The following is a 15,921-nucleotide window of genomic DNA, read 5'->3' as shown; positions in this document are numbered from 1 at the left end:
ATGCAGGATGCTCCAATACCTCGAAGCCCAGTTTCTGAAGCGTTTGAACGGTGTGGACAGCAGTATGTGGGCGTGCATTGTCATGCAACAAAACATCTTCCGACAATAGGCTTCGGCGTTACCACCTGTTTGGTCCACTTGACCACCTTAAGAGGTCGTCGATTTGCCACGGACCAACATATGCAAGAAGCGGTGCATATACATGGCTGAGAGACAAACTAAAAACATTTTTTTTTTTAGAGTATATGCACCTAAAGCAAGTGCATTGAAAAGGGGGCTATGTTGAAAAATGATGTAATCGTAATTCTCCACTGTTGTTCTAATAAATTATAGAAATAGAGTGAATAATTATTAACTCACCCTATATTTACATTTCATATATATATACATATTTATTTATATATATTTATATTTTTTTACTTTTATATTTATTTTTTTTATATTTAATACATTATATAAAAAAAAAAAATATATATATATATATATATATATATATATATATATATATATATAATTAATCTCAAATTGGGAATAATTCAAAACAATTTGATTGAATATACTGCATAAAATTTTTATGACAGATTAATATGTCAGCTGCGTATCGATGCCCGAATTAAGCGGAGATTTGTTTTTTCTATGCGAAATGAAACGAGTTTAGAATACTGCGAGCTCTGTTATATGTAACTACCGCCTCGCGCCGCGGCCGTTACACGATAGAAACAATATGGTGTACGTTCGAAGTGTAATACTCCGGTACACCGGGGAGCGGAGAGGAAGAGGGGTTGTCATAAGTGATTCGGTATGCGCATACGTGATGATATAGGTCGCCGCGTAAATGCCCGCGATGTTCGATCGCAGCTGCAGCATGCACAGGGTGTCCAATTATAATCAATGGAATAAAATATCTTGGGAATTAAGTTTGGTCCGATAATTTTACGATATTGTATTTTATGACATTTTGAGGAGGAAACTCGATCAAAATAATGTTTGCAAACGCGTAGAAATGATATAAAGTGCATCTCTAAATTTTTTTTGGCAAAATTATTTTTGAAGAATCATTTTAGGAGAATTTTTTTAAATACTCATCATTTTTATCGTGGCGAATCTAGCGCTCTTATTTGGATATAAAATATTTTGTGAGAGATTGAATATTTTTCCTTTGAAGTCAGAAAATATAGAAAGGAAAATGTCTGGCTCATATCTTAATTTCAAGATATTTGATGTTATAATTGGAAAGCCATGTAAAAGTCCACTGTTCAGAGTTTAGATGCACAAAAACGTGCATATAGATGCCTTTCGCGAATACATAATGTCTTGAAAAAGCTCCTCTGATCGAACGAAATTTTCTATCGAGAAGAACTGTCTTTCACGTTTCTATTCTTCTCGAAAAAAAAGTGATAAAACCACAAATTTTTTTTCTTCGCAAATGTGCTCTCGTCGAACTTCACGTCTCGTCGAGTTTGATAATACGGAAATTTTCAGAGACGCCACAATCCATTAACCCCCCTCGAGTACCATCGGATGTGCCCTCCTCAAAAGCGCAGGGGCTCGTAAATTTGCAAACTCGCGCGCGTCACGTCGAGCCTGATAAAGCGCGGAAAATTTCGAAACGCCGTCCGCCCTTTCCCCTCGAGTATCGGGAAGAGAAATATGCGGTTCGTAAACTCGCAAACTAATGCGTCATGGCGTTAATGATGATGCAAAAGTAGGATACTTTTTAATAGAAAACTATGTAAAAACGATTATCCTTAATATCCGATACAATCAATACATGATTACACCAATACGCGATTACAATCAATACACCCTCGGATTAGATTATTTATGTATTTTAAATAAAACAATCACAAATTTATCTTATTTAATTTTCGTGAAAATATCGAGAAAATTGAAAGGAATACTCTTGGTATTCATTTTATGTTCTTATAAATGGCATCTATCTTCTTTGATACGCTGCTTTAAATATTCACCCTGCTGTAAATATGAAAGTAATTTTCAGAACGCTATGACATACCTACAATAATGCCTTTTACATCAAGTCGTTATTCAAGAAGTTACTCGAGAACTCAATAAAAAAAGAAGGGCCAATTACATACATTTATGTCGTTAATGAATATAAAAAATATCGATCGTACCTGAATGCCAAATTATTTAGATTTATGCATTACCAGAGATTTTTCAATCCGTTTTTTCAACCCGGATCTTTCTTTATATCCAGATCACGTTAGAAAAAGAAATATCATACAAATACTTCAAAGAAAACACCCATTATAATTCTCAGAAATTCTATTCGTAAACAAGCAATTTTTTTGTCGAGAGAAAGCGACAAAGTGAGAGACTGAAAGTTTACCTGCAAATATCTGCGCTATGCTGCCGGACGATTTACAATAGTTCGCGAGTGACGGGTCGTAACTTATCAAAGTCCGTCTGGCGTCCTCGCACCAATTCCAAAAAATGATCTTCTGATCCCGCGTGGCGAGATCCGACAGGAGCAATGCTAGGTTTTTCGCGACTGTGGCATCAATTCTGAGCACGTGACGGCCCTCCACTACCACCGGTAAGCTTGCCGGCCTCTTGTCGCACCTAGATACGCAACAAAAAGTCGCATGTTCTGAAATAAACACCGTCTTTCTCAAACGCATATATTGTACGCGAGAAAAGCGTGCGTTCTTGCGATTTAAGTTTTATAAAGACACACACAAGAAAAAATACTATTTGTGGATTTAACGAAATTCTTATTCAAGTTGCCAAGATATTGTATGCTATTAAAAATTTTACGATGTTTCGCACCTCTTTCGGGGCACCTGGTATACGCGCGCGTCCGAATCATTTCTTACGCGGATTTGCGGTGGGACTTACCACGACATTACTCGCTCTCGGAGGTACTCCGCCGCTGGGAAGCTCAGGGATTGCTTGGGCGATACGAAAAGCACGGTCAAGCCATCAACAATCCGCTCTTCGATCAATAACCCGGGCCGAGCCGCGAAATAGAGTAAGAGAATTAGATTTACCGCAATCCCGGCGATCATACCGTACTCCAAACCGACCGCCAAGCAACATAATAACGTCACTATCAACGGCACTAGATCGATTTCTGCTCAATGCCAGAGAAAGAGAAGTCGATTAATCTCAGAGACTATAGAAACTAGACTAGAAACTAGATTAACCGACAGATAATTTATAACGAGCTGTATTTAATGCTTTCCCGATCGAGTATCGTATTGCTTTCTGTATCTCACATTATTAAAAGCAGAATTTAATGTATAATTACAGTCAAGAAATAGTAATCTAGGAAAAGAATTTACTACAAGAGAGAACTTTATTTTTATTTAATTAGAATCCATTTTTCTCATTTATACTTTTTTATTTATAGGAATGTGCAATAAATTTCACGATTATTTTTAAGTTTTTTTAACTTATCAAATAATTCGATTCTCAAAATTCTCTACATTTGGGAAGAAAATTATTATAACAAACTTTTCAAGTTTAAATTTAATTAGTAGGTATATCTCGCGTTATGAAATAAACAATCGAAAAAAAAAAAACATCTAGAAAGCATCAAACGAGCAATATTTAGAGATATCTGGAAAGTATCTGTAAGTAATTAAAATATCTTACTCTTTGTTCTCCAGAGAACAAGGAAAATGTGTGTTTCGAACATGTAAAACATCGCGATTATGATGACCGCCGCTAACGTAGCCTTGGGAATAAATTTGAAAGTAGATGTCAGTAGGCCGCATGCCAAAAGCACCAAACTGCCGGTGATAACACCACCCATCGGCGTTTTGACGCCAGACGCATTATTGACGGCGGTACGGGTGAAACTTCCAGTCACGGGCATCGATCTCACAAAGCTGCCGCATATGTTGCAGAGGCCGAGTGCCAGCATCTCTTGATTGGCGTCGAGAGTCTTTCCTTTCGCTGCAAATTTGCCGAAACTTTTCAAACGCGTCGTAAAATTTCACTTCGTAAATTTATTATTGAAGGGAGCTTGAGCGCGCGAGAACCCGATAATTCAATAATTTGTAAGATCCGGGCGCGAATCTACGGGAAGGAGAACAGAGGTCGTACTCTTTCTCCTTCTCGAGAGATCGGGCACTTCAAGAAATTTGTGCTTTTAATCACGCGTTCGCTTCAATGAATTATTTGTGAGTCTTTCATAATTATCACGAGATTCCGGGATAAGTAAATCATATCTTCACCGACTGCAGGATTTTCTTCTATCGCTTAATCGAAGTAAAGTCCTTTTAACTAAATTTGCCATCAATATTTGTACTCACCAAACGCTTTGGCGATGGCAATGCTCTCCAATATGGCGATGAGTGGTATCGAGAGGATGCCGCTGCCAAGTTCGCCGACTGCCTCTGCGAAGGTATACGTACGGTTTCCGTTCACGATGGTAAACGGAGGTGGGGAAAACGGTGGTAGACCCTCGGTTATGTTGCCCGTAATTTGAAACGGTTTGATGTCGTGAGAAAATAGCACGGAGGCTATGAGAATTCCAACTATCACGACTATGGCGTTTCTGGCCAAGGAGATTAGCCACATGAGTTTTTCGAAAGGAGTTCCCAGCTTCTTGCCGGGCAGTTTCTATTTTCGAATATTTTAGTCTATTAATTATGCTTCAACTGTATCTACTGATGATTGCTCTGATATTTAATCTTATTTAAAAAAATACAATTTTTCAGAAATGATTAATCACTTGATTGAAATTTGGTTTTTAAGGAAAGAAAGTTACAAAATGTGCTAAAAATTATATTGGACCGTTAAATTCTACGTAAATTATATTAATTATATTAAATTCGGATAAATATTAGCGATAAAAAATTTAAGTCGGTGCTAAGAAGTTCTAATAAAAAATCTGAATAAAATATTGAAAACATTTCCTAAAGGCGATCAGCGCTTGTGATATAATACAACCTTTGTAGTAATCCTGCAATTTAATCAATTTTACCTTGAGGAGAACCAGCACCACCATCGAACACACTCCTAGCACTGTGTCCCAGAGTTGAGTTTCCTTTATATGATTAACAACGTTTGAAATAGCGTCGATAAAGGAGTCACTGCGCCCTTTTATACCCAGCAAGGTACCTAATTGAGAAGTGGCGATAATAATCGCCGCTGCATTACTGAAGCCACAAATTACAGGCATGCTTATGAAGTCTACGAGAAACCCCAAATGAAGCACTCCCATGACCGTGATCACGACGCCTGATAAAAAGCACACGAGCACCTGAAAAGGAATTTCACACGAGCTTTATAAAGGAAGATTAAAGTAAAATACATATCTTGCAACGAAATCGTGATTATAAGTACCATGGACTTAAAATGATTACTTTCGCGAGTAATTTGAAAGTAGACGCAAAATGAATGTATCAGAACAAAAGTATATTGATAAATTATGTTAATTTGACATACATTACTACGGATATATTAAATGAAAGGAATTATATATACTATATAAAGTATAAAGGATATATAAAATTAAGTTTCGAAAATTAAGTTTCAAAGTTTGGACGAGGGTTTAATAAATGCCACTTACGGCGATATCTTCTCCAAGACTGGTCACGTACTTTTGCACCATTAATGCCATTATCGCGGTGGGTCCCACCGTCACATCCTTGCTACTACCGAAGACCAGATAAACGAAGCAACCCATGAAACCGCTGTACAGGCCATACTGAAGTTTTGAAAAGTTCACCTAACGAGAGTCGTCTTCCAACTATCGTAGATTAGATCAGTTACTCGGTGGACAGATCCTCAAAATACTCGAGAGATTCAATTAACCGAGCGAAAAATTGCGAGTAGTTCAACGAGTGTACGAGTTCAAATTTGTTTTCAAATTAAGATTATCGTGAGAGTTGACATCCTTCTCACGATCTCTTCCAAAAATTATTTTAGAATTGTAATAAATTTAGAATTGTATAAATTGATACGCTGTATCGAGGATTTTTAATTTTGTCGGGAATGCCGCGGGATATTTTAATTGATTTGTCGGAGAATTAAGTATATCGTTTTTACGATAAAATGTTGAAATTTTATGGTAGCTTGAATTTGAACGTCATGCGCAGAAGGAAGTCTGTTTATGTAGCAAGTAGCAAGTACGCTCATATCATCTACCCACCTGTGCCGGAAGTCCAGCCACTATTGCATACGCTATGCCCTGCGGTATCGCGGTCAGACCCACTGTCAACCCTGCCAAAGTGTCCTGCAGAAGTTTGCTCCAACTGTACAGAGGCAGCCATGCTAGAATCGGTATCCTCCGTAGGAGAAGCCCCTTGAGGTCGCAACTTTGAGAAAGTCTAACATTTGGATCTATAATTTATATAATGAACGTGTGAATGTCAAAAACAGTTGCAAAAATGATTGAAACAAGAATTTGGATTACAATCTTGTTAAATAATCCGTATGAAGTTCCGGAGAAATGCATGTTAATTCAATTATGTTTGATAATAATAATTAGTATCTGAAAATAATAATTATGACGTCGATAATGATATAAAGATAATAATTTCTTGAATGTTTAAGTAAAAGGTATATATTAATATATTAAAATAATATAAGATATCGTTAAATCTTCTTCAACGTAAAGCAAGATGTTAAAGTGTAAAAAATTAGAGAACTAGAGAAGATAAATTGTCCACGAAGTTTTCGTTTGAGAAAAAGGAATGTGACGCTAATTACATTTATTTCCTCTTATTGAAATAATAAAATAATAAAGGCAGATAAATTACGCGAGACTCATTATAGACATCGCTTTACGTTATTTAATTGGTTAAGAAACAGTTTGTTAAAATTCGACGATGTCTAAGCATCATCATCAGCTTATCATCACAGCCACTGCATCGTGTCAAAAATTGCAAAACTACTAACTAATCATAGTCACGCCTCTCAAAGTTCTGACGATAGTTGCGATATCGAAAACAGCGCAAACATGATATTACAAAATTGCAACGCGCGTGCAGATATTCCTTTCTAATAATAACCGTTCACATATTCTATCAATATATTATAAATTTATATATTCAGTACAGCACTACATATATTATTAATTATATACATACATAGCGTCATAGTCTCGATTTACACTTTAATTTTCTCTCAGCACATAAATGAAATAATTTCCACTGCTGAATTTTTTTCACACAATTCGCGAAATTGACGTGTATTGACGCGTTAAAACTTATATAGCTTTATCGACGTGAACTTTCGAGGGAGAAACGCGATCTGCGAAATGGCAATTGCGAATAAAAGACTCCCGATTCGGCACGGTGTTCATCTAACACTGAAACCTTTAGTGCTCTTGATAATCCATTACAACAGGAATTGCAATAATTTTTCAAGTGCTTGATTAGCAGATTGCGATAAAGCGTTTAATGTGTCACGTGGCAGCCATCGAGATAAGATTTTCTCAAACAAACGGCAATCGGAAGAGACAGTCGATTTAGCATTACAATCTCATCTCCATGTTTAACAACGGCGAATTAATTCCCGAGGTATTAATTCGCGTGTCATGTGATAATGTCGCAAAGAACGACACTATCAATATACTCATTGAAACACATAGGAGCGTCACGTGAGATCTGTGTGAAAGATTATGCGGAATTACTTAACGCGACAAAAATCTATCGGCAATTCTAACTGCCAGAATTCTTTTCATATAATTAGGTGTTACGAAATTGTATGCGCAAGCGTTGTGTTTTATACACTTTTTTTTTTAGAAATTTCATTTATTTTACAAATCCGATACTAAAAAATAATAGCATCTCGAATAGTTTTATTAAAATGCATTAGTTTGAATTATTCCTAAGTTCGAAACTTCACCAAAACAGATTTTAGAAAATATATATATGTTACCTACTTTAGCAGGTTAAATATTTTTAAGTACATAAGAAAAAATTATATGATATTTATAATAGATACATATATGCATATATGTGTGCCTGCGTGTACACTTCCCGTCTGTCTGGAGAAAGGAGAAACAAAGTTTAATTAATTACTGTCTTCGGAACATCGTGCGTGGTAGCGAGATTTTCATTAATCACCAGAGCATACCGTGTCTCATGACCTGACATATTTGCTAAGCACGTACGGATGCTTATACGCGACGAGAAGGTAAATAAACAGTTATAGAATACGCCGCTGTCTGCGAGATTCCGATAACGGAAAACAAAGAAACAATAATATCGCCAGTTAACTGTTTGACGTAACAATTTAATTTTTTCTTGCCTCTAGTCTAATTATTGACTTCTTATACGCGCTGTTAATTGAAAAAATTACATAGCATGATTTATATTTGTCGTAGAAGAGACATATTTAATTATATAAAATATTTGTTTTATATATTCTATTCTTTTATTTACAGCATTTTGCATATATTATATATAGGATATTACAAAATAATTTCCTTGATAAATTAGATTATGCACATTATAAACCTTGCCATTTCAGTGTCCTATTAAATTATAGAAAATATATTTTCAGTTAATTTTCTCTTCTCAAACAGTGCATTATTTTTACAGCAGCGAATTTATACGATGTTTCTCTCCCCAGACAGAATCCTTGAAAAATTGTTCCAAAAAAATAATATTTAAGTTTCTATTTACTCATACCTCGTTTTATAGTTACGAGACTGTAAAAAAAAAAAAATATCATTTTCGCAGTCGGTAGGACTCGAACCTACGCTCCCAGAGGGAATCTGATTTCTAGTCAGACGCCTTAACCACTCGGCCACGACTGCTACAACGATTATGGGTTTTGTTTAATAAGAATACTATTTAAACGGATCCCAGTTGTGATTGAATTTGTCTTAATGTTTCTTTTAATTTAAAAGCATTGTATCAGTAAATCAAGTAAAAATCACAACAGGTAATGAAAACATGAAAAATTGATGATACAAATAATATAAATCAAATTTTATCAAGATTACCACATTATATTTAAATAAATTTAAAATAATTGATAAAAGAATAAAAACAAATTGCAAATGATAAAACACTGCATGAAAATAAAGGTGTAAAAAAATAGATTGCAACAATATAATAATGTAAAATATATATACAAGAATACCTACGCCCATGAAACGAGGAGATCGAATGATTCCGCATTTACATTTGCGTCGTAGTGTTTCCTAACAGTGTATGCGTTATGAGAGAATGACGCGGAAGTGACAGTTCGATTAGAATCGGTGAGAATGATGACGCCTGGCATAAGAGGCGCGTCCGTAAAGATTGAAGCGGAACTTACTCGACAGGAGCGGTGTCGTTTCGTCGAATCTTCCTCGTAAAAGCAACATTCCGCGGGATCAGACGTGCTGCTAGAGAAACGAAGGAGCGTGTACAGCTGCATGCAGCCGTGCATCCTTTGATTTTTAGAGAAGGTCGATAAAGCAGAATACTGCGCGCGATCACGTGCGTAGTCCGCGAGCGATAACACGGAAACGTGGCGTTCTCCGCGACCTCGAGTCCGCGTGTCGCGTGTCGCTCGACATACCTATACGTATGCACGAAGATATCGTACTGAGAAAAAAAATTTATTAATCCCAAAAAATATTTAGTCCAATACGTTCAACTAAACATTTTGGTTAGTTAACTAAACATTAGTTGAATTAATTAATTTTTTATTAAAGAAACTAAATAAATTGAAACAACTAATGTTTAGTTAACTAACGAAAATGTTTAGTTGAACGTATCGGACTAAATATTTTTGTTAAGATTAACAATTTTTTTTTTCGGTGCGCCTTTAATTTTTTCTCTATCTCGCTAAATGCAGTACTGTTGTATGTACAATGGATTCAATAATAAAGTTTCTGAAGAATAACTTTTACAAGGAAATACACTTAAGAGTATCTTCCCCTCCGATTTTGATAAGCTGCTGGGCAGCGATCACGTAATTTTTTCCGTAGGGCGGAAGTTTCATGTAACTATCTCTTTCAATTGATGGTGAATAGAAAAAGATATAGTCACATGAAATTTTTCACTTTTCACGTTTTCGACCTACGGGAAAAGTTACGTGATCGCTGCGCAGGATATGGGTCGTGCAGATCAAAATTATATATATGTATAAGAACTCTTATGTTCAAAGGGATAAAACACTCCCTCGAAAAAATCGACTTCTAAGCATACATCGTTAGAATGATAAGACATAAATGAAAATAAATTTTTCCTAATAAAATTTTTATAATTTCAAAGATATCTTATTTCGATAAATTGAGAATCATTTTTCACAAATATAATATTTTTCAGAACACTTCATTGTCCACTATTATTTCTATTATTTAGAATTTTTTAATACACAGTTGAATTTGTGTCGTGAAATGAGCTTCAATTTCGTTATTAAAAAATTGAATATTAAAATATTTTGAGAATTGTATACAGAGTGTATGTTATTATATTATTTTCCAAGAAATTATTTATGCGTCTAAATACTAATTGCCCCGTTAAAAAAATACTAAGAATGAGTATACACAATTACACAATAATGTACTGTGAAAAATAATTTAAATCTAAATAAAATAATTTAAACTACAGGAAATAATTTTTGTTTTCTTGATAAGTATGTCAATTTAGATTACTTAATAGTTTGAATTTTGCGCGTAGCATATCTGAAAAAGTGCAATGTAATTGGCAATGATTAACACACTAATTGCAATCTAATCTAGTACGTGATAGCGTCGTTTCCTGCTATTGTTTGTCCCTGCTTTAGCCTTGGAACAATTGACAAAATTTGTTACCAACAAAATTATTTATGTGGTTAAACGACAGTCATATTAACTAATATCAGATTATAATTATAAGTAATTATAAATAATAATAACGATTATAAGAAAATCTGTAGATTCTTTACATGTATATCTAATATATCACTCTGAATGCAAATGTATTTATTGATATACCAGAATTTATTAATATGTTTTAACATTTCCAGAATGCATATTTAATACATCTTTTTTCGATTGGACGCATTGTATTTAAATACTCGTGCCTTATAATTATTAAGACTATATATCTATTCATTTAATTTAATATTGAGTATAAGCTGTTTTAAATCTTTAATTTTATATCTAACATTAATATTTAATATTTAATTTTCCTCTCTTTAAACGTATACAAATATCAAACTGTCAGAAAGACTTCTTTGTGAGTCATGTTGCACGGATATTTTTCACGATACGCGTAATTGTTATCCATCTATGTAGATAACAATTTAAGATATACATGTTGCACTGCTACACTGTTATATTATTCATATATATATACAAAAGATTTAAGAAATATTAATTGTATAGAATAGAATACGGAACGTATAATTTTATTTCATTATAAAAAATTATTAAAATAAAAGGGATATTTTAATATAAATTTTCTTTGATGTCCTCGGTTGTGTCGAATCTTCGGTCATTAAGGAGAATTTCAGTTTTAGATCAGCATAAGTATTATTATAAGAAAAGTGATAAGTAAATATATTTTTTGGGAACAGTGATTTTTATGAATCTTACAGGATTATATGAGTACAAGAAAGCTTACTGTAGGTGTATAGGTATCTGGTATATCTATTATTATTTATCTTATCGATTATTTAATTTTTATTTCTCATTTTCTTTACTTGTTATTCGTCCATCTTGAATCTCAATTTTTCGACTTTTATTCTTCACGCACACGTTCCTTATTTTTTGTAATTTATTTTTTATTTTCATCTTTATTATCTCTCTTTTCACACACATACATACACACACGTTTTACTCTTCTTTATCTTTTGTGTATTATATTGATCGCTCACTCACAAGGCACAAAGACACACACGTTCTGCGGAAAGATGGAATATATGGCTTCAGACTTGGCTTCAGAGATTCTAAGGAGTAATCATAGTGAAACTGTGGATTGGTGGGAGTCTGAACGCCTTGACGATCGACATGCTTACAGAAATACCACCGTTCACTGGTGACAATGATATAAGTTGAAGAATGAAGATTTCTCCGTCCCCCCTCCCCTCTGACATATAGCTAAATATACTCCCGACTGAATCGCTCAGAATTCTTCGTAAGATATTAAATGTTATTGATTTGATGTCCGTTCCGTCTATTCGTGCCATTTGGTATCTATCTAAAAAAGATAAATAAAAGAGATTAAATCTCTCTGTAGATCATTATTATTAAAAATTGTTTTTTAAAATGCACGTAATAATTTACGATTAATTTTGTTATCCATTAATAACTGTTGAAATTTCTCTAATTCTTTTAATGTTTCTAACATGGAAAAAATTCCATGTAGTTCGATTCAACATTTTTCTTTTCGCTTCGTCATCCAATACAAAAGTCTAAATGTGACTGTGTACATTATCTAATTGAGTGTTAAGTTATTTTATAATTTTTTGTGTATATTTGTAATACTCTTTCATGTATTCTTGAATTTTTTAAATCCAACAATTTTCGTATAACTGAAATATCACTGAAAATCTATTATTATAAGTTTTAACACATGTCACAAAATAATTGAACATACATGTTTCACACAAAATTTATGTACACTAGACACTACAGACGCGCGCTACGCGCGCGCTATTTATCTTTAACATTTCACTATTAACCCTATTATACACAACTGTCAAAATATACAATGACAGCTGCAAATGAAGTAAGCGCAGCAAGAGAACCAATCGGCATCGCGGAAAAGCGGCAACAATAAACTTCACATCTCCTTTTTAGAAGAGGATTACAAAATAAGTTAATACTTATAAGTCATAATGTTATTACAGAATCAGTTTTAAAGGCTTCAAGATTAGATGCATCTTTTTTCATATTATTATCAAAATCATGTCCTAACAATAGAACACAAAAAATATTAAAGATTTAAATTAAAATAATTTAATCATATTATAAATATATCACTCGAAGAGCCGAATTCTGTTTACGAGAGCGAGAAAGGCACTTCGAGTGATACTTACATTAATAAGATTAGACATTTTGGGGATAACCACTTCAAAAATACGCCGTGCTGTTTACCGTAATAAGGAGGTGTGGAAATGATAACACCATTTTATTTTCCATACTATGAGATTGCTTCATTTTGATAGAAAGGTACACGGGGCAAATATAGCTCGACGCGGGAACTTAACAGACAGAAACATACTTATTATATTGAAAGATGTTATGTGATGATATAATCTATCATGTTTAAAGATACGCAAACACGTGTAGTATCATCGTACATCGCAAATTCAGGCAAATTGTATTTGCTTAGCTTATCAGTCGGTCAATAAAGAGTGTGGAAATATTGATAAAATGGTGTGTATTACTCGATATCGCGAGAAACGCATCTCGCGCGCGTGATATGTTCCAATATTTAAATCAATCCGCGATTCAAATGATATAACTATCCGATTGTGTCGTACAAAATTAGCAGCGTGTTTCGTTGTAAACCGCAATTTCCCATCAGTAATCATGACTGCGAGAAACGAATCTATCAACATCGCGTCATTAAAAATAATTAAACGCAATCTTGAATATTAAGGCAAACGGGATTCACGCGAACGCGCAGATTGTTTTCATGATTTGTAAAAATGGCAAAACCTCACAGACTAAGATAGACAATAATATTGACAGAGGAAGGAAAGACGGATAATATTGCAGGGAAAATCCAGAAATAATTTTATAATCATATTAATCTATCTTTGTCATCACCTCATGCTCATCTGTTGTCAACATAAAAGTTGTTATAAAAGCAACGATAAAAGTGAGTAGCCGTTATAACATAATTATACGATAATTTTTTTACTGCATTAAACTTTTATGTAAACTATACTTGTTTTGACATACTTTTTAGAACAGAATGAATTACAGAGAACGGAGCAAACTCATTAATCTTAATCACTGTATATAATACATACTTATGGCGTTATTTAAAAAAAAAAATGTTACTGATAACAATGACGTCGAGAGCTAAATTCCAGAATGCGGAAAATATTCATTCAAACTGTAAACATATGTCACTTTTTATTCACATGACGGCTTGTTAAAAATACATACATAAAAACATAATACGATTGCGATTACTATTTCAAAGTTCCAGTGCACGTGTCAATGATTTCAAATTCGATTTTACAGAATAAACAAATATTATCTGCACTCTTGTTCATTTGACCAAGATCTCGTGTCTAACGATAACATTTTTACATTTCCACCACGTGCAGATTACAATTCGATCTTGAAACGTAGTTTCATGCCAAAATTAGAAATGTAATCCCTTATTATTAAATTTGCCTGCAATTTAATATTATTGTTGCTAGTAAGCATGTTATAAATCTACTAAGAAATTTATCATTAATAAAAATATCATTCTAAAGTTCAAACTTAGACCTCTTACTTTCCAAGACGAGTAGCTTTATCATTATTAGATGTAAGATCCCCCAATGATCGAAAACGTCAATATTTATTCGTTCTGTTGAACACGTATCGTCGCTATTCATTTATCAAAAATACATTTTATTTTTACAGAATTGACCCAGGTAATCGCATTGTTATTAGAACGAAAATATTCGTTACAAATGCACGAACAATTGATTAATCGATATCAAAGCTAGCGAAAGTTACAAATAAATCGTATGTTACGCCATTATCTGTGCTGTCATTAGCTGTGTGTTGCTTTATTTCTGTATTAGAATAATTATTAGAAAATTCATCTCAAAATGATGTCAAATTATAAGAAGTTAACAAGAGCATTATACTACAATTCCATATAAATCTCTTGTCATGTAATCGCAGCATAATTGACGTGACATTTTTCATCAGTATAATATTAAATTATATCTAATTGTAATTATTATAATTTGCTGTTATTGTTGCTATTATTGGAAATATCTTTATTGAAGAAGAATATATCTACAATCATATAATTAACGAGCTTTTTTATTCTAGAATCTTATCGCTGTGTTTCTAGACAATGTTGTAATTAATAATGTGCGAGTACTCTTTTCTCCTCTATTTCAGAACGTTTGAAATGATTGATCATTCCATTTCGTATTTACACAATTTCCTAACAAAAAGCTTTCTGTCGGTTTTGTAACAAATCATTCATGCGAATCGATAATGATATATATTACATAAGACCGTCGTATCATTCGACTGTTTCAGAGCTATTTTTCTGCAGATATGACTCTTCTCCAGAGACGTACTCAAACATTCCCACTTTTTTCAGCAAATTATGGATTACGTAAGTATTCATATTAGTTGCAATTGTGTCAAAAATATTTTCAATTATTTACACATTATCATCGTAAGCTATTTACTTGTTTAACTTTATGCCAATTTCTTTATTTTGTACGAGAAAATTAGAAATTTTTTATTTATTAATTATTTAATAAAAAGAATTAGGTTCATCAAAAAGCAAGAACTACTTTACGTTTCTAAAAAAAATATATATATATATATATATTAAAATGCTGCTGTTTTATAACTAATTATTTTGCATAATTCGTGCAACGACGCATCAAAGGAATTGTACATACACATTAACTATTACGTGCATATTTAATGTATTAAATCGCTAATCACGTTTAAATGTCCACACATGCTATTCGTAAGCCACGCGATTGTGAATTTAATTGCGATTGATATCTCGATTTTCACTCATAGCTCCCGGATAGGAGAGACCATCACGAGCCAACAAAAAGCGAACGACGAGGATGGGATTCGAACCCACGCGTGCAGAGCACATTGGATTAGCAGTCCAACGCCTTAACCACTCGGCCACCTCGTCCGTTGCCAAAAGGAAGTGCGTTTACCAAAGCAACTTGTCCGTTGTAATCGTCCGTAATTGAGATTATATATGTTCTAAGTAGTGAATGTGAAGTTCTCATAACGAATCGTTCCCGAGTCGAAAAGTACAAGAGATTCGATTATCCGTAAAAATATTTATTATTGAATTT

The 15,921-nt window shown here is 33.5% G+C and overlaps 1 protein-coding gene, 1 long non-coding RNA gene and 2 other non-coding genes across 8 annotated transcripts in view; 1 reads left to right on the top strand and 3 right to left on the bottom strand.

The window, feature by feature from the left end:
- The window catches only part of LOC112456106 (sodium-independent sulfate anion transporter-like), a 10,219-nt gene extending 779 nt beyond the window's left edge, over nucleotides 1–9,440 (bottom strand). Inside the window, exons 1-8 of one of the 4 annotated variants that reach the window (XM_025018422.1) lie at nucleotides 9,247–9,440; nucleotides 6,125–6,315; nucleotides 5,543–5,701; nucleotides 4,955–5,233; nucleotides 4,281–4,590; nucleotides 3,619–3,921; nucleotides 2,860–3,094; nucleotides 2,351–2,583 (exon numbers count right to left, since the gene is read on the bottom strand). In XM_025018422.1, the coding sequence (XP_024874190.1) occupies nucleotides 2,351–2,583; nucleotides 2,860–3,094; nucleotides 3,619–3,921; nucleotides 4,281–4,590; nucleotides 4,955–5,233; nucleotides 5,543–5,701; nucleotides 6,125–6,315; nucleotides 9,247–9,295 (1,759 nt within the window). In that variant the 5' untranslated portion in view covers nucleotides 9,296–9,440. Of the gene's footprint in view, nucleotides 1–2,350; nucleotides 2,584–2,859; nucleotides 3,095–3,618; nucleotides 3,922–4,280; nucleotides 4,591–4,954; nucleotides 5,234–5,542; nucleotides 5,723–6,124; nucleotides 6,316–7,064; nucleotides 7,656–9,246 lie in introns of those variants that run through there. The other 3 variants (XM_025018423.1, XM_025018424.1, XM_025018425.1) reach the window with 3 other exon arrangements.
- LOC112456111 overlaps nucleotides 1–15,921 on the top strand; it is an 18,557-nt gene extending 2,636 nt beyond the window's left edge. For both annotated transcript variants that reach the window (XR_003040923.1, XR_003040922.1), the window contains exons 2-3: nucleotides 15,128–15,206; nucleotides 15,629–15,921. This is a non-coding gene — a long non-coding RNA (uncharacterized LOC112456111). The remainder of the gene's footprint in view (nucleotides 1–15,127; nucleotides 15,207–15,628) is intronic.
- Nucleotides 8,659–8,740, bottom strand: Trnas-aga. The gene has a single exon. It is a non-coding gene; the product is annotated as a tRNA-Ser (tRNA).
- Nucleotides 15,671–15,752, bottom strand: Trnas-gcu. Its single transcript has one exon. It is a non-coding gene; the product is annotated as a tRNA-Ser (tRNA).

The sequence above is a fragment of the Temnothorax curvispinosus genome, unplaced genomic scaffold (genome assembly GCF_003070985.1).
Source record: "Temnothorax curvispinosus isolate PA1 unplaced genomic scaffold, ASM307098v1 QBEX01006657.1, whole genome shotgun sequence".
In the NCBI taxonomy this organism is placed as follows: domain Eukaryota; kingdom Metazoa; phylum Arthropoda; class Insecta; order Hymenoptera; family Formicidae; genus Temnothorax; species Temnothorax curvispinosus.
This window is presented reverse-complemented; position numbering and strand designations above follow the sequence as displayed.